The 26,250-nt window shown below is 40.5% G+C and overlaps 1 protein-coding gene across 1 annotated transcript in view; it reads right to left on the bottom strand.

Annotated features, from left to right (window-relative positions):
* LOC132824657 (leucine-rich repeat-containing G-protein coupled receptor 5-like) overlaps positions 1–26,250 on the bottom strand; it is a 159,466-nt gene that overhangs the window by 47,211 nt on the left and 86,005 nt on the right. The window contains exon 4 of the mRNA XM_060839292.1: positions 19,535–19,606. Within this exon, the coding sequence (XP_060695275.1) occupies positions 19,535–19,606 (72 nt within the window). The remainder of the gene's footprint in view (positions 1–19,534; positions 19,607–26,250) is intronic.

Raw genomic sequence — 26,250 nt, 5'->3', positions numbered from 1 at the left:
TTGATGAATTCCTTTCTCAATTAGAAGATAAGAGTTCATCTGCATAGTTGGTTGAAGCCAATTATTTCTAGTCTGTATTGTTCATCTGGCTTGACTTTCACACATATGTGCGGTCTTCTGTGCACTGTTGGATGCGCAAAGTTGAGAGACACTCAACCAACCAGTGTCGTAAATAGTCTTCTCTTCCATTTTGCAGTGCCACGCTGAGCTCAATTACATGACAGCACAGCCTGTCAGAGGGCACCGGACATCTAAGATTAATCTTAATGAGTGGTGCATCATGCAAAACTATAGCCACAGCAGTTCATACCTGATGGGCAATGGCACTAGCCTGATGCAAGAAAATGTCAAGTAAATACCAAAACACTGAGTTGCCCTAGAAAACCTGAATTTGATACTGCAGTCTTTACCTGCTGTATGAAGGTTCGAGACAAGAAGCTAGTCTTTACATAATTTGTGTTTGCAGAGGGATGCTGTGGTCAATTAAATAACATGGTACACAGTTTACAGTGAGGATTTAATTCTTAAAATTGCTTTCTGACTCCTAATTCAGAAGGGCTGATGCTGTTGTTGTTCACAAGCTTCTATCTCATTGTACTTATCAAATAATCAGAAATCCAAATATCTGGCCTTGGAAAAATAAAGGTCAACCTCTGAAATAATCATTTATATCTATAAACAATTTATTTTTCTAATGTGCTCACTAATGCCTTTACAAGATAACATTTTCCTACTGTCAACAGTGGAGCTTTTGTGACCCTGGGAAGTATTTGAATCCATTATTGCAACAATGTCACATGGCATGTCAAAGGTCATTGTGACATGGCCTCCTTCTCAATATGTTTTTCCTTTACTACTAGTTAGTAAGCTACTGAGCAATTATTTCAGTTTTTTTCCCCAAAAACAAATTCAACTGCATGCACAGGGAACAAATATTCACAGGCTTTCTAATCAGAGTTCGATCAGTTTAATTGGGGTTGGAGGAAAACTATCTTTGTTGTTTCAGGTTTGAATTAAACACTAGAATTTCCATTATTCCAAAAATACAGTCACCAGAATATCCAAGAAATTGCAATAAATGGCAAAAAATAGGTTCTAAAGCTCTATGTGGTACACAATGTGGTTACCAAATTATAGCAATTTGAACAGCATGTGTTAGAACACTAGGATGGAAATGGCTGGTGCCAAGATTAAGATAGATTTTTCACATTACTGCAAAAGCTCTTTCTTTGCTGTAATAGTAGATAGGTTTTTTTTAAATCTATTAAAACATCTGCAAAACTATATGCAGAGAAACATCATTTGAATATATTAAGTATTCATCTGTGAATATAACCAGCAGTAGGCTATATTGAACTGCAAGAAACAGAACTGAACCTGTCCTTGTGTTTCTGAACAACTTGAGGTTTTGTTCTCAGAACTTTATTTTTACATTCATTTGGGATGAGGATGTTGCTAGCTATAGCAACATTTGTTGGTCATCCCTAATTAGATTAGATTCCCTACAGTATGGCAACAGGCCCTTCAGCCCAACAAGTCCACACCGACCCTCCGAAGATTAACCCACCCAAACCTGTTCCTTTTCGCTATATTTGCCCCTGACTAATGCACCTAACACTATGGGCAACTTAGCATGGCCAGTTCACCTGACCCGCACATCTTTGGACTGTGGGAGGAAACCGGAGCACCTGGAGGAAACCCACACAGACACAAACTCCACACAGATAAGGCAAGAATCGAACCGAACTCACCAATGCTGTTAGGTAGCTGTGCTAACCACTGAGCCACTGTGCCAGCCAAATTACCCAGAGGGCAGTTAAGAGTCAACCACACTGGAGTCATATGTAGGCCAGACCAGGTAAGGATGGCAATTTCCTTCCCTCAAGGAAGTGGATTTATTGAGTGTTACTGAGAATCATCAGGTGTTGCATGGTCATTATTCGACTCTTAACACCAGATTTTTAACATGTGCCACAGCAGGATTTGAACCCAGGCCCCTCAGAGCTGGGTGTGTGGATTAACAATGTAAGTGATAATACCATCAGGCCTCCCCTATTTTGATTCTAAATGTTTCTCTGAATGTTGCTGTAGCACTAATAATTATAAAGTTCAGTTGCATTCACTTAAAATTGGAAGATTTTTAGACAGGAAAATCAGGTAATTGTCCAAATCTAAAAGTAATTAATTGTGAGACATACTTTAAGACATTTTGATGATGTTGAAAATAAGTTTGTGGCCCACTAAAGAATTGAACATACTGGTCTGAATTTCCAACGGGAGTTACAGTGTCCTTATAAGTTTATTTTTCGTTTCCGACAATTCTGACTCAATGAGGGAAGTTCTCTGAGTTTTCTGAGGTCTCTCTGATTCCCACAGTACAGGTACACTCAGACCTGTTTGTACAGATCAGCTGGAAGTGAAAGGTGGGAGTTTCTGAAGAAAAGTACAAACATGGATGCCTGGCTTCTTAAAATGACACTGGTGCATTCTTGTTTAGTCAAAATTGTTTTATGTTGTTCCTTCTCTGGAACAATGTGTGAGATTAGCCAGGCATCTGACAACTTCCAGGGGTTGGGGGGCAGTTCCCTTTCCTGAGATAGACCAAGAGGTCATGGTGATACAGGTGATGACTAGGAGGGTTGCCAATTCTAGTCAGTCACTCAGAAAGCACTAGTTGAATCCAGAAACTGGAGGGAGGGTTTTTTTTAAAAAAGTGTTCCACAGCAGAGGAAAAAAATTCAATACATTAGAGATGATTGCCAAGGAATTCTTCTGAACAAAGGCTTTGCATTAGCGGGGCTGTGACACAGACACAAATATTCCGGTCAACCTACTGCATTCTCTCAGAAGATCCTTCCTTACTTGGGCATATTCCTTTGTATAGTCTACACTAAACTAAACACAAAGCACTCTATATTCTTACATGACACATCTCTCATTTTGCCTGTGAGCCTCCAGTCTTGTCAACAGTGGACAATGTGACCATGACAGACATCGCAATATCTGCTGCAGGTTTCTGCACTCTTGTTTTAGGAAACGTAACAGCTTGTGAGGCTTGGAATCTCATCAGCATATCATTGATCTGTTAATGACTGCAGAAAATGGAAGCACACCATAAAAGAAAAACATTTATCTTATACTCTTCATGATCTCAGGATGTTCTAAAGCACTTTGCAGACAATTAAGAACATTTTGCAATGTGCTGAAATATAAAAAATGCAGCAGCCAATTTGCAGACAACAGGTTCTCAGACACAGCAATGAGGTAGGGATTCAAGAAAACAAGCTTGTTTTACTTATCTTGGTTGAAGGATAAGTGTAGAAACATAAGAAATTGGAGCAGGAATAGGTCCTTCAAGCTGCTCTGCCATTCATTAAGATCATGGCTGATCCTCTACCTCAACAACCATACAATACTCCTGCTTTCCCTCCGTATCGCTTGTTGTTTAAGGCCATAACCCTGAAAGGACGTTTACTGCTCTTCTTTGTAACACTAACATGAGAACTTTTAGATCCGGATTAGAAGTCAAACAGGGCCCTGCTTTAACATCTCATCCGGAAGATTAAACCTCCAATAATGTGGCATTCACACAGCAGCATGCACCTCTATCACAGACAGCAGAAAGCCCGTGACAGTGCATTTCAAAAAGTCAACTTGGTGAAAGACATCTGTGCACCAGTTTTATAATCCCACAGCATATGGAAATGGAAATGCAATTTCAGCTGCACTATTTAGTCTGATATATCAGGCCAGCTGCTCAGATGAGAAGGAGCGCTGAGCGCTGAGACTAAGCTCTTTGCTTGGGGGGGGGGGGTGTGGGGGGAGCTATAAAAGTACCAATGGGTGATTCAAAGAAACATCATGAATTCTCCCAGTGACCTAGCCAAATCCTTCCCTGTGACACTTTCAAAGTAATCCAATAATGCAATCTTTTGCTACTTTTAACATACTTATGATTGTAAAATACTTTTGAATAGCTGAGGACACATTAAGACACTCTACAAGTTCTCATCATTTCTATGAATCAGCTTTTTCAAGGCTTGTTCACACCTGGTTATTGGAATAATTTTACATGAGATTATCATGTTTTATTTGAAAGTTGCAGTTAATGGAAGATAAATGAATAGAAAAGGAACTTGGTTTCATTGCGGTTGACAAAACATTAAGAAGTAGGAATAATACAACTTTGACATGAGCTAGTTACCACAGAATTTATTTTATTATAAAGGTAATTCCCAAATGATAAGATATTTATTTTCTTTCTTTAACTCAAATGATGCATTGACAAATTTCAGACTTTTCTAAAAAGTTTGAACAAATTGTGGTCACACACTTTGTGATGGCAGCTTGATCTAATTAATTATCACAGCTTTTATTGATGGGTACACTAGTGTAGTGGATACAGTGACCTCTCAATTCTTCCATCCATAGAATCTAGACTCCTTCGCATTCCTGCCTCCTTACATTCCACTATTGGTGCTATAGCTTTTGGTTATCTTGCAGCTGCTGATTTCCCCTCCCTAAACTGCTCAAGCTTGCTACCTCTTCCCTGTCTTCAAAGACACCTTCAAAAAAGCCAAGAACTAACTAATTTTTCAAGCACCTGTCTAACTCCCCTGTAATGCTTTGCCATTTTACATTTCTTCCACTCTATACTAGTTTATAACATCTTAGTTAAATACTCTATACATGTTGATTGTTAAAATCTTGTTCAGCCAGAATGACTACATTTTAATGTGAGGTTAAAAACTGGGGTTTCTGAATGGGTGTTTTAAACTTTAAATCATATGTAATGAAAATTTTACAAAGCATGAAATAATGATTAAAGTTTTATTGTTTTCACTGTCCCTTCATATCCCTGAATTGTGTACTCACTGAGTTATTGTGGGCTGTGAGATTTAATTTTCCTTTTGATGATAGCTGGTTAAAAATGGATAATGAAACTTCATTCTCTGTCAAGCACCGTGGCTCAGTGGTTAGCACTGCTGCCTCCCAGGGGTTTGATTCCAGCTTGGGCAACTGTTTGTGTGGAGTTTCCACATTCTTCCCATGTCTGCATGAATTTCCTCCGGGTACTCCAGTTTCCTCCCACAGTCCAAAAATGTGCAGAATAAGTGGATTGACTACGTTAAATCTGTCCATAGTGTCCAGGGATGTGCAGGCTGGCTAGACTTAGCCATGTGAAATGTAGAATTACAGGGTAGGGGATGTTTCTGGGTGGAATGCTCTTCAGTATATCAGTACGGACATACATGGGCTGAATGGCCTGCTTCCACACTTACAAATTCTAAGATTCTAACTCTGCAGAATGTGACTGACAAATAACCTTAATGCGAGCTAACAACTGTAAAGTTACAAGTGATAATATCCATTTGAGAGGTATATTGTATAGTAATTGCTTGAGGGTAAAGCATGTCTAGTGAAGGTTGTGGAGTTCTAACCAATATCCCCCAGCTCCCAGTCAATCAGCAATAGTGCATGGGAAGCAACAACATTAGGCTGGGATCAATTGTAAAAGCTCAAAAGACATTATCTCCACTATTTTGAGACTCGGGAAGGAGTATAGACAATAGACAATAGGTGCAGGAGTAGCCCTTCCAGCCTGCACCACCATTCAATATGACCATGGCTGATCATCCTCAATCAGTATCCTGATCCTGCCTTATCTCCATAACCCTTGATTCCACTATCCTTGAGAGCTCTATCCAACTCTTTCTTAAATGAATCCAGAGACTGGGACTACACTGCCTTCTGGGGCAAAGCATTCCACACACCCACCACTCCCTGGGTGAAGATGTTTCTCCTCATCTCTGTCCTAAATGGTCTACCCCTTATTTTTGAGCTGTGTCCTTTGGTTCGGGACTCACCCTTGAGCAGAAACATGTTTCCTGCCTCTCGAGTGTCCAATCCTTTAATAATCTTATACGTCTCAATCAGATCCCCTCTCAGTCTTCTAAACTCAAGGCCAGTCGCTCCAATTTTTCAACATAAGATAGTCCCACCATTCCAGAAATTGATCCAGATTTTCTCTACTCAAACCACACCCCTGCAGCCCCACTCCTTCACCACTACTCTCCCAATTGCTACCTGAAGCTGAAGAATATTTTTTCAGGTCCATAGCAGTTTCTGAGTCCTGTGTCAACTAACACTCTCACCCAACTGCCCTGATACTTTGGCTATATCTATTGCTTTCAAGAATGAACCTAGTATCCAATATGAAAGTTTAGGAAAATGCGTGTTCCATGGCTTTCTGTCAAGAAAACATTGTCATGGTGGCAGAAGATCTTAGGCTACCCCCATACATTCATTATTCAAGATATTCTTTAGCTGCATAATGGAATTGACATCTTGCATCAAAATTAGAGGGAAAATATAGCATGCAAATGGAAAGAGAAACCAAGCAAACATTTGTGGTCTCATCCCAACAGTGGACACAGCTATACTTTAGAATTGCACTGTGTTGAGTCCCAAGCCCCATGAATGGACTTAGATTAGATTAGATTACTTACAGTGTGGAAACAGACCCTTCAGCCCAACAAGTTCACACCGACCCTCCGAAGAGCAACCCTCCCAGACCCATTCCCCTATCCATTCCCCTTCACCTAACACTACGGACAATTTAGCATGGCCAATTCACCTAACCCGCACATCTTTGGACTGTGGGAGGAAACCGGAGCACCCGGAGGAAACCCACGCAGACACGGGGAGAATGTGCATACTCCACATAGACAGTAGCCCGAGGCAGGAATTGAACCCGGTTCTCTGGCGCTGTGAGGCAGCAGTGCTCAGATGTGGTTATCAAGGGGACTGTGGGATTTATTTTGTTGGACAGTTTTATCAGAGATGAATAGGAACAAAATTTTTAGAGGTTTGGAATGACTTGGGTTTTTTTCCACAGTTTTAAAGAGCACTTCACCACCTAATAGGTCTGTGGTAGGTTCAATGGCACTGACCTATACAGGTCAGCAAGGACATTCATGGCTAGGGCTGGCTTAGCTGACTGCTGACCTCAGCCAAGAGAAGAACTAACCTCAGTGTCCCTGATATATCAGACAAAATGAAAATAAGCTCAGATCCCTGGTCCCATTATCAAAAAGTAAATGTGATTGACATTAGGTAAGAGGGGGATTAGCTGCTCAAAACAGCATGTGCAATTCAATATCCATTAACACATAATGAATGATCACTTCGGACAAGATACTAAAGGATGGTCTTTAATGGTCCCATCTTCACTGGAATGGAGACTATGCGGTGGGTGATGGGGTTGGGTGGTTTCTGAAGGGTGGGTTTGGGACCTGATTCTGCAAATTCCATTTAATGCAAGGCTCTGGGATATGGAGGCAAGCCTGGTTCAGCAATCCTGCTCTTGTCCATTATCAGGTATTATAGATCTCCCAAAATTAATTTTCTTAATATTGTTTTAATTTGACAGGATTAATATTTTTCAAGTGAAATCTCAGAGGCTTGTGTTTTATTGATAGTTTTATGAGCTTCCCAGAGGAGTAATGTTTCTGAAGAGATTTTTCATTGGCTGCTTATTTAATTGGACAGTTTTATGAGCACTTCTATGATTTTCAGTGTTACTACAAGGTTACTAAATTCTGTCCATCATAGATACCATGTGAGTAAAATTGAAAGGTCATGGTGGGAGATTCTGGGCATTTGAAGAGGCAATAATGAGTGTTGAGTGAGTGTTGAGGACCAAGTTGCTAAACCTATTTGTAGAACTGGGCTTATTACCTTGTGAACAGAACCTTCTAACCTGTCAGCTTCTATATTTATCAGCTTCTGTTTCTCTTTGGCTTTGGAAGGCAGCAGCCCTGATTCTAGCCCATCATGAAAAATAATACTGTTGGGCAAGAGGTGAGAATACGCTTCAGAAAATGGCCCCATTTGCAAATCACACCTCAACGATGAAAATGAGGATCTACTGCAGACATATTCAAACATTAATCAATGAAGCTGGATTACATAGCTGAAGTATCTTAGAGTTATACAGCATGTAAAATACCCTATCCATGTTGACTATTTCCCAAACTAAACTGGTCCACCCCTGCCTGCACTTGGCTCTTATCCCTCCAAACTTTTCCTATTCATAAACTCAGCCAAATGTCTTATAAACGTTGTAACTATACCTGCATCTACCATGCAGAACTTTGTCAAAGGCTTTACTGACATCCAAGTAAACAACATCTATTGCTATCCCCTCATCAATATCTTAATTACTTCATTAAAAAAAACTTAATTAAGTTTGTGAGACATGATTTTCCTCACACAAAACCACACTGACAATCCCTAATTAATCCTTGCCTCCCTTAATGCATGCAAATCCTACTTTTTGCAATCACCTCCAACAACCTTACCCACCAGACTCATGGTCTATAGTTTTCAGATTTCTCCTTACAGCTTTCTTAAACAATGGCACAACATCAGCCACCCTCCAATCCACCAGTACTTCACTTCCTCTTCTGTAATGTGAACTGTTTTCAAAACATTAATATTTATTTTTCTGAGTTCTCTGCCCTCCATTTGTTTCTCAACAATAAAAACTGATGTGAAACATTTATTTAATATTTCTCCCATCTCCTGAGGTTCAACACAAAGATGATCTCATTGATCTTGAAGGGGTCCTGCTCTCTCTAGGTGCTCTCCTGCTCTTAATGTATTTACAGAATCCTTTTGGAATATCTTTAACCTTATCTGCCAAGGCTATCTCATATCCCTTCTTTGCCTTACTGATTGCCTTCTTAAGAATGCCCCTATACTCTTTATACTCTTCAAGAGTGCCATTTTGGTCATAGAGTCATAGAGTCCTATAGTACGGAGACAGGCCCTTCAGCCCAAACTGATCTATGCCAACCAAATGGTCCATACACACGAAGCCCATTTCCCTGCACTTGCCCCAAATGCTTCTAAACCTTTTCTATTCATGATTTGGTCGCTCCAAAAGCTAATGTGCTTTGAATTAAACCTGTTGGACTATAACCTGATGTTGTATGATTTTTAATTTTCTATCCATGTATTTGTCCAAATGCCTTTTAAATGTTATTAATGTACCTGCCTCAGCCACTTCCAATCCAGACGTGTACCATGCGCTATGTAAAAACTTTGACCCTCAGGTTCCCATTTATTCTTTCCCCTCTAACCATAAACTGACGTCCTCTAGTTGTCGATTCCCTAACCCTGGGAAAAAGACTGAGTGCACTCACCCTATTCATGCCTCTCATGATCTTATGCACTTCTAGAACAACCACCTCCTCCCCCCCCCACCACCACCTCAGTCTCCTACACTCTAAAGAAAAAATTCCTAGCTTGTCCAACTTCTCCCTGTAGCTCAGTCCTGGCATCATCCCTGTAAAGTCTTTCTGTGCTCTTTCCAGTTTAGTAACATCCGTCCTATAGCACGGTGACCAAAATGGAACACAATACTCCAAGCGCAGCCTCACCAACGTCTTGTACAACTGCAACATAACTTTCCAGCTTCTATACTCAGTGCCCTGACTGATGAAGGCTGGCGTGCCAAAAACCTTCTTCACTGCCCTGTCTATCTGCACTCCACTTTCAGAGAACTGTGCACCTGAACCAAGGTCCCTCTGTTCCACTATACTCCTTAAGACCCTATCTGACACCATAAAGCTCCTATCTTGATCTGACTTTCCAAAATGCAACACCTAACACCTATCTATATTAAACTCCATTTGCCATTCCTCAGTCCACTTCCCCAGCTGATCAAGATCCTGGTGCAAGTTTTGATAACTTTCCTCACTGTCTGTGATACTGCCTATGTTAGTGTCATCTCCAAACTTACCAATCGTGCTATGTACATTCTCATCCAAATCAAGAGGGATATGTGCCAAGTGCTGGCAGATTAATTTAAGATATCTGGTCAGCATGGACGAGTTGGACCGAAGGGTCCGTTTCCATACTGTACATCTCTATGACTCTAGGAAAAAGTGAGGACCGCAGATGCTGGAGATCAGAACTGGAAAAGCACAGCAGGTCAGGCAGCATCCGAGGAACAAGGGAGTCAACATTTTGGACATAAGCCCTTCATCAGGAATCTGGGGGTTGCCAAAGGGGCGAAGAAATATATGGGAAGGGCTGGGACTGGGGGAAGGTAGCTTGGAAGGCAATAGGTAGATGAAGGTGGGGCTTGATGGCAATAGGTTGGAGCAGAGGGTGAAGTGGACTTTTGGGAACGAAGATGGACAGGTAGGACAATTCAAGAGGGCAGTGCTGAGTTGGAGGGTTGGATCTGGGATAGGGTGGGGGGAGGGGAGATGATTCTATATAGATAACAACTGCAACTGGCCCAGTACTGACCCCTGAGGCACACCACTACTCACAATCCTCCAGTCTGACAAGCATGCTTCTACTATTAACCTCTGCTTCTTGACATCAAGCCAATTGTGAATCAAATTTGCTAGCTTTCCCTAGATTCCATGTGATCTAACCTTCCAGAACAGCCCACCATATAGACTACATCTACCTCTCTGCCCTCATCAACCTTCCTGATGACTTCGTCAAAGAGCTCTAACAAATCTGTGAGGCATGATCTCACACGCATAAAGCCATGCTGACTACTCCTAGCCAAATCCTGTTTTTCCAAATACATGTATAGCTTATCTCTCAGATATCTTGAGTAACTTACCAATCAAAGATGTTAGGCTTACTGGTCTATAGTTCCCAGGTTTTTCTTTGCAGCCTTGTTGATCCCAGTTGTCTATATCTAATATATAATTGTGTTTAATTCTTGACTAGAACCTTAATATCCTTTATTCATCCATTGTTACCTAATCTTACCAGCCTTGCCTTTCACTCTAACAGGAACAGAATGCCTCTGAATTCTTGTTATCACATTTTTGAAGGCCTCCTACTTAGTTTAGATTAGATTAGACTAGATTACTTCAGCGTGGAAACAGGCCCTTCAGTCCAACAAATCCACACCGACCCTCTTAAGAGCAACCCACCCGGACGCATTCCCCTAACACTACGGGCAATTTAGTATGGCCAATACACCTAACCTGCACATTTTTGGACTGTGGGAGGAAACCGGAGCACCCGGAGGAAACCCATGCAGACATAGGGAGAATGTGCAAATTCCACACAGACAGTTGCCTGAGACAGGAATTGAACCCGGGTCTCTGGCGCTGTGAGGCAGCAGCGCTAACCATTGCCCCTTTACCTGCAAATAATCTACTCTAATCAACTTTTGAAAGTTCATGTTTCAAACCCTTAAAATTTTGTTTCATACCCTTAAAAGAGAAGCTGAAAGCAGAGATTCCAGAGGATATTAATTCCTGTAAAATGTCAAGTGATACACTCCACCTAATAAGTACAGCTGAGACCCTCCTTGTCCATTGTATGACATAATTGCACTATTCTACTCAATGTACCTTATTGGTTACTCCGTTGTAAACTGTGGTATTACACTTTGCTTGGGAATACAATCATGCTTGATTTAATTCAAAAGAACAGCTTTTCCAACAAAACATGGAACTTTGCTCCTTATTGTTTGACTTGTTATTCTAGAGGCCAGCTATGTTGATGAAGGAAAGCTGTGGGTGTGTTACTTAATCATTACTTTTGAACCAAGAAGGCTAGATCTGACCGAACTCCCAGTGAGTTCCTATTGGACTTGGTGTTCCATGACAAGCATTACATACACTCCACTGCAATGTAAAACTTGGAACAATTTGAGCAGGAAATTAAGCTGCACAAACTCAATAATTTACTCCTTACTCGAATGACATAATTAAAGCATTTTATAGGGACATTCAAAAAATGATTGAATAGCTACACTTTCATCTTGCACAGGCCATTATGTTAAGATAAATTGCAATGAGAAATGTTTTATAGGACTTGCTTGGCCAGTTCAATTAATAGTGAAGGAGTGGAGTTTACTTGTTTTTCTGTAGTACTTATTAAAACATGAAACCTCCCGTTCAAACCTGCAGGATGTTGTTTCAAATATCAAAAGTGTTCAGTTTGTGTAACATTTTGTTCCACAGGAATCATAAGTCATTGAATTGCTACCCCACCATCCTGCTGCTAAAGTACTTATGGTATAACAGTTTTTGTAATTTGACTTAAATACTCCCTAACCCAGCCACTGTCATAGTTCTGAATGCATAAGGCATTGTTTTTCAAGTGTGTCTTTGAATCAGTTTATTTTCATTAACTTATTTTTCTAACCAATCTGTTCTAACAGAGATTCTATTACATATCTCTGGAGCAGGTGGGACTTTAACCCGGGACTCCCATCCAGGGATAGGGATACTACCACTTCACTACAAGAACAAGCTCCCCCGACCTTGAATCCATTAGATTCATCAACAGAATGTTGTCAGCTGAGAAGGATTGTGGATAATTGGAATGTTTCTCCATTTTAAGCATGAAATCTAAATTAAGTTATAGCATGGAGAAAGTGAGGACTTCAGGAATGAGGAAGGGGCTGAAGAAGGGCTCATGCCTGAAACGTCGATTCTCCTGCTCCTAGGATGCTCCTGACCTGCTGCGCTTTTCCAGCAACACATTTTCAGCTAAGTTATAGCATGTAAAAAGTGAGGTCTGCAGATGCTGGAGATCAGAGCTGAAAATGTGTTGCTGGTTAAAGCACAGCAGGTTAGGCAGCATCCAAGGAACAGGAAATTCGACGTTTCGGGCCAGAGCCCTTCATCAGGAATGAGGAGAGTGTGCCAGGCAGGCTAAGTTATAGCATGGGCCAGTAGAGCATATTCAAAGAGTGTGGGCACTTTTACAGTATTCTAAGCAAAGGCATCTTTGTCCTAACGTCAGGCATGCCTAACTGGAGGTTGGTTAGCGCAGTTGGCTCTACAGCTGGTTTGCCATGCAAAGTAATGCCAACAGCATGGGTACAATTCCTGCATTGGCTGAGGTTACAATGAATGACTCCTTTTCAATCCCTCCTTTCACCTGAGGCATGGAGACCCTCAAGTTAAAACATCAGCAGTCATCTCCCTCTAATGAGAGCACAGTCATGTGGTCTGCTAAGACTACAGTGACTTTTATTGGTGTTTTTCAATTTTTCTGCATCAGCCATCACTGTGGCTGCTATCGGAGTAAACAAATGCAAAATTAATGACAGCTACAGTCCAATGATGGGTACTTTTGTGGTGTGGAATTCTGACCACAGGATAAAGCTGGACTGAGGTCACTTAACCACATAATAGTTGGGATTTTTTTCACTTTGGCAAAGAGATGTCTGCCTCAGCCTTTTAACTAGATTCAGAACCAAGATCCAGAGGTATACATTATTAAGTTACTGCGCTACCCACTTGTGTTCACAATGACACAACTAACAGGTGAATTATGATATAAACAATAGCTGACTCCAGTGGCCTCCTGGTGAAATGCAAGCACCTTGTGATGAAGTAAGCACTAATGACCAGAATGATCGAATTTTTAATCCTTGGGACGTGCTGTAAAAACAGGGTTTTTTAAAAAAAATCACAATTAGGCTTCTCGAGGCAAACAAGCAAACTGCAATTCCCAGTACTCCTGACAATTTCCAATCCCTCAGGAAAAGCATTGATGATTTCCCTTTACACTCACCATTCACATATATTGTCAAATAATCTAACTCTCAACAGTCTGGTAAACGAGCGCCTTATGGAATCAGCTCCATACTTTGTAAAGGAGAGAAAATTGGAAAACAAAATCCAGAATATTTTAATTAAGCATGGGACTTGGATTTATAAGAATGAAAGGAGGAAATCCAAAACCTAATTAAATTGCTGGAGCTATCTAGATAATTCACAATGATACCAATGATGAGTTTTAGTGACAAAATTGCAAAGCCCCCAACAATGATGTAATAAAAACAGGAAGAAAAATCACCAAGTAAATAGTTTGAACAAATATGTAAATGCATTGTCAAGATGCACATTAGATAGGGATGGTTTTGTTAAATTATGTGACAGAGTTGCTTCCTAAGGTGACTTGAATGTTAGTGATGATTTGAGAATATTATTGGAGCTGCTGTACCCCAGATTTCAATCACGGGCTTTAGAGATAAGACTTATTCTGACTTATATTGCCTGGAGAGATAATGACACAATAGCAACCAGTCGTTCAATGGACAGGTCAGGAATGTTCAGATTCAATCTACGGCTAAAGAGATAACAGACCTAGCAAAATAAGGAGGGGGACATGTTGCAGGTCCTTTAGTGCTAGAAGGTGGTCCGGCTTCAAGAACCTATCCATTATCCTCAAATGGATGATGGAGGTGCCCTCTGGCCATTAATTAGCCAATTCTGCAAAAATCAGCACCACACTCTCAACTCTATTCTCCAGCATCTGCAGTCCTCACTTTCACCTGCAAAAATCATATCAGGTGATCATTCCTGGCATGGCACAGTCTCACCACTTGATCCTGATCTAAAAGCCTTGAGATAGTTGCTTTTTGAATTCCCTGGTATTCATTTATGTTGAAGGCAGTGGGATAGAATTCTAACATGTGTCTATGAAGAAAGATAATCAAAAGGACACAAATTTTTAGTGATGAAACGCCTCATTTTTGGAGGCAGAAAGTAATCAAAATTATCTCACAATGTTCAGTATTGAATTATGCTTTTAACCACTGATTAAATTTGCACTTTTCTTATAAACTAGTACAATTGAGTTTTATCCTAAATTATATGCTTTGTCAGTGTGAATGGTTTGCATTCCAAAACCTTACCAGTAAAACCCAATGGTTACAAAGGTAGTTGATTAGCTTTGAATCACACTGCAATGATTCATCAGCTGCAGAAGGTTATGCTTTCACCATAAAGGGTTTAATTATGGTTGTTGCCTTTCCAATTGCATGAGTAAAGAATGTTGGAAGATGACTTGAATTTTCTGACAATGTAAACTTACTGTTCATAAAAAACGTAAATTCCACTACCATTATCTATTTAACAGATCTATTCAGGGACAAACATTTTTCACTGAATGCTAACATAGCTGTGTTCTCACATTCAACCTGAAAGAATGCAGAACAACGGGTGTCAGACCATTTCTATTCAACAACACAATATATAAATACTTAACTAATGGAAACAAGGCAGGATTATGCATTGAGATAGGCAGCATATGATCTTTGCATTGATCTCACTTAAACATGATTGCAGTGTGCAGCCCAGTGTACCTAGTCTGATAGACCTTACAGCTTCTCTGAACTGTATGGCAAAATCTAGCATCACTCTGTTGTAAATCTATACAGTTTGGAAAATTCTTCCAATGACACTTAACACAATGCATGTACTAAATCTGCAACAGCAAGTTTTGTTGAACGTTACTCAGTTGAACACTCCATGTTAGATCCAAGAAATAACATGGAGGGCATCATCAATTCTGCATCTGACTGCACAGCAGTACTTAAGCAAATACGTTAACAGGATCAAAATGGTAGATTGAGCATCAGGTCAGTGGCAGAGACTGACAGGCATCACAAAGTGTGCATGCTGCATGGTTCTGATGCTCATGTGGTATGTGTGTATTTGCAACCTTAGAGTCAGGTCACATTATATACAGACCATATTATCATTAGCTGGAGGGATTCTCAGTTACCAGCTGGCGGTATCTGTACCACCAGAAGTGGTCACACTGTGGACCTAAATTTCAGATCTTTGGTTTTCCGATGATGAATAATAATTATCATTTAAATGTTTAGGAATCAGTGCAAGTAAATGAATGCAAATGAACAAAGGGTCTCATTCAAAAGTGTTACCTTATCCTGTTCTTACTGAGTTGCTGATTGATCTTGACTTTCATTCTTCACAGAATGTGAGTTTCACCGACTATGCTAGCATTTATTGCACATCCCCAACTGCCTTTGAGAAAAGAGAGGTGATGGTGAGCTCTTCTTCAACTCACTGCAGTCCACGGAACATAAGGAAACCCTTGATGATGTTAGGAAATAAGCTCCAGGATTTTGACCCAGTAACAGTGAAGGAGAGGCAATACATTTCCAAGTCAGGATGAGTGCCTTGGTGGGGAACTTGGAGGTGGTGGTGTTCCCATGCTTCTCTTGCCTTTGGCCTTCCAGGTGGTGGACATTTAGATACTCAGTTGGCTGGATTGCTGGTTTGCAATGCAAAGGGAGGCCAATAGCAGTGGGTTCAGTTCCTGATTTCACTGAAGTTACCATAAAGGACCCTTCTTCTCAACCTCTCCATTTGCCTGATTTATGGTGACCCTTAGGTTAAACCACCACTCGTTGCTTCTATTGAGACAGCAGTCTTATGGTCTGGTCAGGCTATGGAAACTTGACCTAGAGTTTGGAAGGTATTTGCAGGAATTCCTACTGTACTTCCATTCTAGATTTCCAGCGTTTGTGTTTTTTAAATTCTAGAATTACTCTGAATAACAAGACCTGATGTATAAGTTGCTCATATATTGCTGTTGTGCGAACCAGGAGGATTTTATTGTGCTGCTGCACTGTTAGAGTTTATTTGCTTGCCTTCATAAAAACCTCATAGGTGTGACTTTTATGCTGAAGTGACCAATGCACCAGGTTTTAGCTGGGTAGCTGTGGAATGTGACACCTGGTAAATGTGGTATTATTAAACTGAACAGAACATGAAACTAAGCACATCTTTACCTAATCAGCACTCAACTCAATTCCAAAATGAACAAAAGGAGTCTAGTCTTTCTCTGAGGAGTTACTCTAGCCAGCAGTACACATTCTGTATTACCTTTATCATTCCATCTCATTGCCTGCTGCCCAGCTGCTGCAACACTCCTATTGACCAATACACTTCATCTGCTGGTCACTGGATACCATTCTCGAGATCTGACAGCTTTATTTACTTTGATTCAGAAGGGAGAGAATTCAGGTTACAAAAGGGGGAAAAGAAGTGAAGCTGTCATGTCATTTCTAACAAAATTCTGTTTAACATGCCTCAGAGTTTAAAAATTCAACAATGAACCGTTTGTTTTATTGGAGTTATCTCTGAACAAAAGATAGCTTGAATAATTTGACCATGAACAACTGCAAACAAGGAAAGCTGTCTGTTTTCTTTTCCACAATAAGCTTTGACAAAAGGCACCCAGTATACGATTCTGCTTTACAAGTTCAGCCTAATTTACCTGAAAGTAAACCTCTGCAGAATCTAGAATGATTGTTTTAACCCACCTGAAAAAAAAAGTATTGAATATTTTTACTCCCTCTTTCTTCTTGCTCCTTTTGTCCTCTTTTGAAAGCACTGACCCCTTCCTCGAGTATGATTCCATTAACATCAGGCAGCCTGGTTCATCCTACAAAAGTGCTCTTTCTCCATATGGGAGTGCCAGTGGACTACTTAATCAGTGACATTTCTTCTATGTCTGAACAAATGTTCATATTTGTACATGCATTATGAATTATTGGAATCATCAATATTGGTGTTCTTGGCCATTTTATTTCGTTGTCCATAACTGGAGACTGGTGAGATCAATCATTTTTCTGCCACTTGAGGCCAATGAACTTTATGCAGAGTAAGTTGGCATTGCATATGATATCTTGGGCTTCATAAGTGTGTGGAGTACATAATCAAGCTCCAATTCTCTATACTCTATCAGTGCACTGCCAAAAGAATGTGGTGATCCTTAAGAAGGCATAGGGGATTTATTGTAAAAGGGATTAGAGATTAGAGTTATAAAGTTAGATTGGAGAGGTTAAGAAAAGTATGTTCTCCTTGGACTGCAGAGATTGAGGGGAGTGCCATGATTGAAGAGAGATTTGTTAGAGGTGTGCAAGGTTAGCAAGGTTTGGATAAGTTAGACAGTCCCCCTCTCTACATTCCTGCTGAAAGGCATGCGGCCAAAACATTGACTCTCCCTCTCCTTGGATGCTGCCTGACCTCCTGTGCATTTCCAGTGCCACACCTTTCAATTCTGACTTTCCAGCATCTGCAGCCCTCACTTTCTCCTGAGTTAGACAAAGGAAGCTGTTTCCATTAGGTGCTGGTACAAGGACCAGATACACAGATTTGATGTTCTGGTCAAAAGATGCAGGGAAGAGGTCAGGAACTTTTTCTTAACTCAGTAAAGGTAATGACCTGGAAACTGATGATGATACAGGTGGTGAAAGGGGAAATACTAATGATTTCAGAAGGACACTTCAGGGAAATGCAGAAGAATGGGATTGGCTGGATGGCGCAACAGAGATCTGCATAAACCTGATAGGCTAACAGTGTCCTTCTATGCCAATAATCACAACAGCCAATGACAGAAGTTCAAGTCTTCTCCTGCTACGATTTTGTAATGTCTCAGTTGCTCAATCTCCAATAATCTAAACGCTCCTCCTTCTTTATTGTTAACACCCAGACAAGTCCTTATCTACTTATGACCTCTTATCCTGAAAAAAAGATTTACTTTTCTTCTGAAATTTAGTGACTAAGGCTAATGCTTTATGTTTGAGACTGGTAAACCAACATCAGTAAGGTTATGCATTTTTTCTGACCTCACTTCCACTTATATTTTTCTTTGCTATTTTACACTCAGTATTTTAGTGAATGGAAATTTCCTAAAATAATCTTTAAAAACTCAAAGTAAAAAGAATATTTCAATGTCTCAATCTCAGTCCAAACCATGACAGGAGGGTATCAAAGCCCATTTCTCGACTGTCTTGAATGCATTCTGACAACTATCTATAATGCACGGCTGTACTTACACAATGCTGGCCAATTCACTATCTATAGGAAAGAGCCCTGTGATTAATAATTCCATTAAAATACATCTATGTTATAATGCAGCATCTAATAATAACAGTAGATGGTGTCAAACCATTGAACATCTGTCAGTATGTGCTAGACCCCTCAACAGGCTTCCTGTGGTGGATCTCCTAGAGGTCAGAAAATCTTCAAAAAAGTTCATTTTTTGGGCTTCCAAGATCCACATCATTTGAAGACAGAGAAATTGCTCTTCCAGTACCAAAAACTTAGTGCAACATTTTGCTGAATTACCCACAATGAAGAAGACCTTCTTTTCAATATTTTAAAGGCATGAGAGAAAATGAATGTATTTTTGGAAAATACATGCATGTTCATACCATACCATAATGCTGCTCCCCTTGCTTAAACAAGCTGAGTGACATTTATTGGTAAAAGTGACTCCTGTAGGAGTGGACATCAAGCTCAGCGGACAACCATCACCCAAGATACTACAGTACAATAGTGGAATTCTTCAATAGGAAGGACTTGAGCTCTCATTTGCTGCTTTTTATTAACTGAGGTTATGGTCTCTCTCAAAATTCCAAATGTCAGCTGAGGGCCACAAGAGGAAGAGGAACATGAGAATCACTTGTGTCTGGTTTTAGGGTGTTGTTGATGATGGCCAAGAAATGATTCTCTAACTTTCTCAGCCAGTGCTGATATCTGGCATGATAGAACACATGAAGAGGCAGTTTCATCCTAAACATTTAGTTTTGATAGATAATACAACTTAGGGTACCACACATCGGTGGACTAGCATTGCAGACTAGTTTTTTGTTCCATCATTTATTTTGATATTTGCTCAGCATTATGCAGTATTACAGAGTTGTACTTACAGTGACTGGAGACTTTGCAAGTTCTGTAATGCCTCCTCAGGAACTGCCCCCAAACGGTTGTTCTGTAACATGCTGTTTATTTGGAAAAACCAAAGGGAACTTGTTTGAGCATCAAAATGTAAGCTTTGTGATGTTCCATCAAGTTACAATTCACAATAAGCTTTTATTTATTGCAATTTATGTTACAAGTTTAGATATGATCCCTAAAGCATAAAATTGTAATGATTAATTAATGGAAAATACTTCATTGGCAATTGCCACAAATAACCATTAACATTTTTTTACAAGAATTAAAAAAAAACATGTTTAATTGTGTATATCTAACATGTTTTGTTTGCGAATGAATTCAGCAGAAAGTTAAAGTTCATAATCTTAGAGTCATTGAGATGTACAGCATGGGAACAGACCCTTCGCTCCAATTCACCCATGCCAATCAGATATCCTAAATAAATCTAGTTCCATTTGTCAGCATTTGACCCATCTCCCTCTAAACCCTTCCTATTCATTTACCCATCCAGATGCCTTTTAAATGTTGTAATTGTACCAGCCTCCACCATTTCCTCTGGCAGCTCATGCCATACATGCACCACCCTTTGCGTGAAAAAGTTGCCCCGGAGGTCCCTTTTAAATCTTTCCTCTCTCACCTCAAACCTTTATCCTCTAATTTTGGACTCCTTCACCCTGGGGAAAAGACCTAGTCTATTTACCCTATCCATGTCCCTTATGATTTTCCAAACCTCTATAGGGTCACCCCACAGCCTATGACACTTCAGGGCAACTAGCCCCAGCTTATTCACCCTCTCCCTGTAGCTCAAACCCTCCAACCTGGCAACATCTTTGTAAATCTTTTCTGAGCCCTTTCAAGTTTCACAGCATCCTTCTTATAGTTGGGAGATCAGAATTGCATGCAGTATTCCAAAAGTCTGACAAATGTTATAACTGTGTAGCTATTAATTATTTTTTACACCTGTGCAAAATCTAGACCCAGTTTTCCAAGGCATTCCTGAGGAAACTCTCAGGCACTATCTTGCAAAATACCATTTCTATTTCAGTCACTAATGCTGGAGCTGAGTTGAAAAGTTAAACAAAACACCAAGACCAATGGTTTCTTGTTTGAGGTGATTAGAGCAATGATTGCTCTGTTACCTGCATTTGTCACAGCTGCATAGGGAAGGTGATGGCCTAGTGGTATTACTGCTGGACTGTTAATTCAGAGACCCAGAACCTGGGTTCAAATCTTACCATGGCAAATGGTGGAATTTGAATTCAATGAAAGAGTCCAATTATGACTATGAATCAATTGGACAGAAAAGTCCTCACTAGTGTCATTTAGAGAAGAAAACCGCCATCCTTACCTGGACTGGCATATATGTGGTTCCAGACCAACAGCAATGTTGATTGTTAACGCTCCCCATGCCCCCCCCCCACTCCAAAATGATGGCCTAGCCAGTCCTCATCTCAAGAATGAATTTTAACATTTCTTAACTTTTCATTTGCAATAGAATATCAGAGCTGAACATCAATTTGATCAGTGAAAATTCCAAATGTCATTCGCAGGTTGAAGATGAGAGAATTATTATGTAAATAGAGCATCAAGGTGACATTTACGAGGCACACAAAGTTACCAGACCAATCTCACTGGCAAAGTCATGTATAGCCATTCTGGTCTGTGAACTAGTTGAATTGTTAAGTTCTTAAAAAAAAAGCATTTAATATACAAAGGTTACTTGAACTGACATGATTAACAAAACATACCTTTTACAAAGATATTATTCAGCTGTGTGGTGTTTCAACATTATGATTACTTCGTTTTTAATGACACTGCAGTTTGACTGTAATATGGTGTGATTACAGGTAGCATTTGAAGTTGCATCAACTAACAGTGGCTATCTATTCTCTCAGTTCCAGCAAAATCAGATGATAGAAATTTGTGCTATCTTCGAATCACCCTTCCGCAGACTTGTTACTTAAACTATTAAGTAAGAAGTGGTTCAATGATTAATTACATCATCCAATGTAGTACTGAATCAGACTAACTAGTAAAGGCCCTGATTTGATTCCAGTGTTGGTGTTAGTAAACGTGGTAAGGGTTCTGCAAAGATTCAGTATTTATTGTAGTAAAGTATGAAAACTGGGAATTCAATGGGGTTGGAAGTGAAGAAACTTTAAGATTGGAGCAACTTTATTGGAAGGTTAGAATAAAGAGAAATGCCCTGTATTAACTTGACATTGACTGTTACTGACTATGATTACAATATGGAAGAGTTTGGCTGAAAAGCAACACTGATTAAAGTTTGTTCCTTAAAACAAACACAGAAATATGCATTTAAAATAAGAACAAGCTTCTGCGACTGGGGAAGAAGTTACCGAGAGACAGGTGCAAAAATTAAAACAAGATTTATTTCACAAATCTTTTGCAATCAAGCCTGTCCTGAAGGAAAGATTAGTTAAACAGCGGATGGTATTTAAAGTGTTCACCATGAGTTTGGTGGTGAGGATGTGTTTAATAAGATCGGAAGTGACAGGTTTGTACCTCTCTAATTCCCACTTCAACCCCAACTCTTGACTGTTGCTGAACTGAATTTCTGGAACATCAGTCCGACAGCATTGTGACAATACCTACTCCCAATGGACCACAGCAGTTCAAGAAGGCAATTAGGGATGGGCAGCCTAGCCAGCGACATTCAGATTCCATGGAAGAATTTTAAAAAGTCCACAGCAGGAAGGTCTATGGATGATCTACCATTTCTGGCACCAATGGATGCCTTTAAGTGAGCTATCCATTCTGTTGGGCTATCCATTCTGTTGGGCTGCTAATATTACTCCCAGCCCCATGGGAGGTGATTGGACATCAGAAAGTGGGGAGCACAAGCAGCAGACCTGGACTGAATTGCTTATGGATTCCCAGGTCTGGGGACATGGGCAATAACCTCGGTAAGCAGATTGAGAGTCACGCCCCCCCCCTCCCCCGGCCTTGATCCTTGACTTTAGGGAAGGAATGTCAATATTCAGTTAAGTAGCCAAGAAAAGGCACTTAAATTAGCAGCAGGACTTCCCTGCATGGACAATACAGAGCTCTTGCCAATTCTCCAGTCAATAGGTGAGAGTCCTGTTTCCCTCCATCAAATAGTGTCCAGTCTATTTCTGCAAACTGCTGTACTAAACATTTCAGCAGGAATTTATGGTGTCTCAGTGGTAAGCACTGTTGCCTCACAGCATCAGGGACCTGGGTTTGATTCCAGCCTCAGGCGACTGCCTGTATGGAGTTTGCACATTCTCCCCGTGTCTGTGTGGGTTTCTTCCAGGTGCTCCGGTTTCCTCCCCGAATCCAAAGATGTGCAGATTAGGTGAATTGGCCATGCTGAATTGCCCATCGTGTTCATGAATGTGTAAGTTCGGTGCATAAGTCAGGGGTTTAAAAATATAATGTAGAGTAATTGGAAATGGACCTGGGTGGGTTTATTCTTTGGAGGTTCGATGTGGACTTGTTGAGTCAAATGGCCTGTTTCCACACTATAGGGATTCAATGAATTAAGGGGCAAGTTGTGATTATATTACTTTCTCATTGCTATAAAGTTGGTTTGTCAAAATGCTGCGCATGCACACTTTAACAGCTCTTGGGGTTATTCTGGCTTGTCTGCAGATTGAGAAGAAAAGATAGAAACATTTGCTGTTTTTGGAATCAGTAAAAACAGAATGGGGAGGCTAAATACAGCCCAGATGTCAGCCCGATTTTACACTAATCCAGAGACTGAAACAATTGATCAAGGCTGACATTTCAGATCACCGTTGAGGGAATGCCTGAGTTGGTATCTTTCAGAGGAAACACTATACCAAGGTTGGGCTATCCAGCAGCTGAATATACAAGTTGTCATTGTTTGAATCAGAAAGTCAGTCGGCAAAGGATTGTGCTGCATCCAATCTTTACTGAGTCTTACATTTATTCACAGCATGAAAATGTAACAAGCAGCATTCAAAACACACCGGTCAGTGGCTGAATCTGTCCCTGAAGGACTTCAGAATCCCTGGCAAATCCACTCGCAAGATGATCAATTGGATTAAAGTCAACCCCCGCTCCAAGCTGAATGCAGGGTAATAGTGAGAAGATGCTCCCCCAATCACAGGCTTGTTCCCTTCCATACTCAACAGTGGCTAGGAGGAAGTGAGGTCTGCCGATGCTGGAGATCAGATTCGAAAAGTGTGGCCTTGGAAAAGCATGGCCGGTCAGGCGTCATCCGTTTCCTAATCTCCCCTCCCCTCAGACTTCACTAGTTTCCTAATCTCTCAACCCCCCCACCTCATCCCAGAACCAACCCTCCAACTTGGCACCATCTTCTTGAACTGTCCATCTTTCTTCCCACCTATCTGCTCCACCCTCCCCTCCAACCTATCATTATCACCACCCATCTGCATCTAGCCTCCCCCCCATTTACCTCTCAGCCCCTTTTCTACCAACACCCCCCCCACCCCACCCACACCTGATGAAGGACGTACGCTCAAATTATAGACTCTCCTTCTCCTCGGACGCTGCCTGACCTGCTGTGCTTTTCCTGCACCACACTTTTCGGTACTCAACAGTGGACCTATCAGCAGGAAACATGGGAGAGAACCAGCCTGTGATGGAATTCCTGGGAATGTCTGCCCAGGGCAGGAACAGAGCCAGAATATCAGGAGCAGGAGGTGACAAGGTCTAAAGGCTAGCTGCCACTGTGCCAGGGCCAGAGGCAACTTTCTTGTCTAGAATAGGAGGGAGGAGCCAGGACCTGTCTTTTTATCTGCTTGAGGGATCCAGAAGGTTTGGTGAGAATAAGGCTGCGAAGGAGAGGAAGAATGGAGGCCCGAAGGGAGCTGCAGTGGACATCAAAGTTGAAAGAAGAGGCTGCAAGGGGTGGGAGGACATGGAGACTGAATGGGGGATGTGGGGAGACAGGAATGCTGCAGGATTGGAAAATGTATGGAGGCTGTAAATTGGGCAGGGAAGACAGGGAAGCTGCAAATAAGGAATGGAGGAGAAAGAGGAAGGGTATAAAGAGAGAATGGGCTCATACAGTCAATAAAGGAATGCTCAACTGATGACAAGCTCAGAAAACCTGAGATCACTGAAGTAATGAATTACTTGCAAAGTAATGTGAGATCTCTGGCTGAAGGCTCCTTAAATTCAGGTTGAAATTAAGTTGAAGCTGTGTAATGAATACTAAAATAATTTTTTATTTAAATCTAAAATTGAGATATGAAATGCAATTTTTTTTAAAAAAAGGCATGATAACTGCCTGGTTAGAAACATCCATCTTTGTGAATATGTGCTGGAAACATATTGGCTTTGACCTGACTGCTCTCCGGCGAGAGTGTTTAGGGTGGGGCTTTGTGTGTGTAGAAGTATATGTCAGTCACTTTGAAAATAATTTTTATTCTAACTTATATCTGATGTTTTGGTAGTTTAAATACCACGGTGTTGTATTGCCAAAATTTTTTGTCTTGAACTCATCAAAACAATTTGCAAAAAAAAAATTCAAGATGAAAACCAGAATTTATACTGCATGAGAGGAGAACACAGATTAGTTGGTAAGTGAGTTTTGCTTGGTACAGATAATGCCACGGAGAATGCATCCATTAAGTCTGGTTGACAGTTAACTGCCATGCTGCCTTTAAATTTTAAACCAGTCAGGTTGACTTTAATTGTTCAAGGCATTGCCCTGAAAAAGGATTCTGTGTACGGCTGCCATCTATTTGAGTTGAAACAGGAGTAGTGCATGTACAAGTTCTTTTTGTCTGTAACAAACAGGGTGTTGTCTATTAATATACGTCACCTTCAATATTCACAAATACATCACATTGTGACTATGGTCAATAACTCTAAATTCCTCATACATACATTCAAGCAAATGTTGAAAATGGCAGAATCATGAATGCTGGGTTGAGAGTTGTGTATGCATAGGCTGGCTGTTTATGGTTGGTAGCTTGCTTGTTGTGAATAGCCAAAAGGACGTGCTGTTTGATATGATCCACCAGAAGGATAAATAGTGTAATAGCTGTTATTATAATGGCACAGAAAGTGTACATATCCTAAACACATGAAGATCATAAGACGGTCACCTTTGGTCCTGTAAAGTAACCAGTCCTTCTCAGATTACGCTGAAGGATAAGATATCGCAAAGAGTTGAGCAACAGGTGGAGCTAGTTCTAAATATTAAGCTAGACTAACTTGCTACCCTCAGGAAAAGAATGTGTTCTGCTTATCATGCAAATGAATAATGTGGTGTATGAATTTTATTGCCAGTGTGGTGATGAGTATAAGAAGAAAAGTTTCAAGAAAGTGGATCTTTCTTAGTATTACTCCAGTTCCGTCCTACCAAATGACTGTAGTGTCTAGGAAATGAACACTTGTCTTGGTTGCTATGACAGTAAGTTACACCACCATTTGATTATTACTGAGGGTATTGATGAATTCTTCTAATTCAGCTTCTGTAGGAGTCCAAAACTATAGAAGTCAGCAGATATACAAAAAGTCATGTTACTATGGAACTACATCATCTAATACAGTCGGTTCTGCTATAATGTGATAGTTCTACTCTCACGCAATCCCGTGTTATTAGAATATTTTGTAATAGCAGCACCATTTAAACTAAGGGGACTGGAATCGCATTATAACCAATACACACTTTAAAAGTTCCACTTTAGAAACAGTGTCCCTAATTCGTCAATCGCATTATATGGGA

This window comes from Hemiscyllium ocellatum, chromosome 19 (genome assembly GCF_020745735.1).
Source record: "Hemiscyllium ocellatum isolate sHemOce1 chromosome 19, sHemOce1.pat.X.cur, whole genome shotgun sequence".
In the NCBI taxonomy this organism is placed as follows: domain Eukaryota; kingdom Metazoa; phylum Chordata; class Chondrichthyes; order Orectolobiformes; family Hemiscylliidae; genus Hemiscyllium; species Hemiscyllium ocellatum.
Note: the sequence above shows the minus strand (reverse complement) of the source record. Positions and strands in the feature narration are given on the sequence as shown.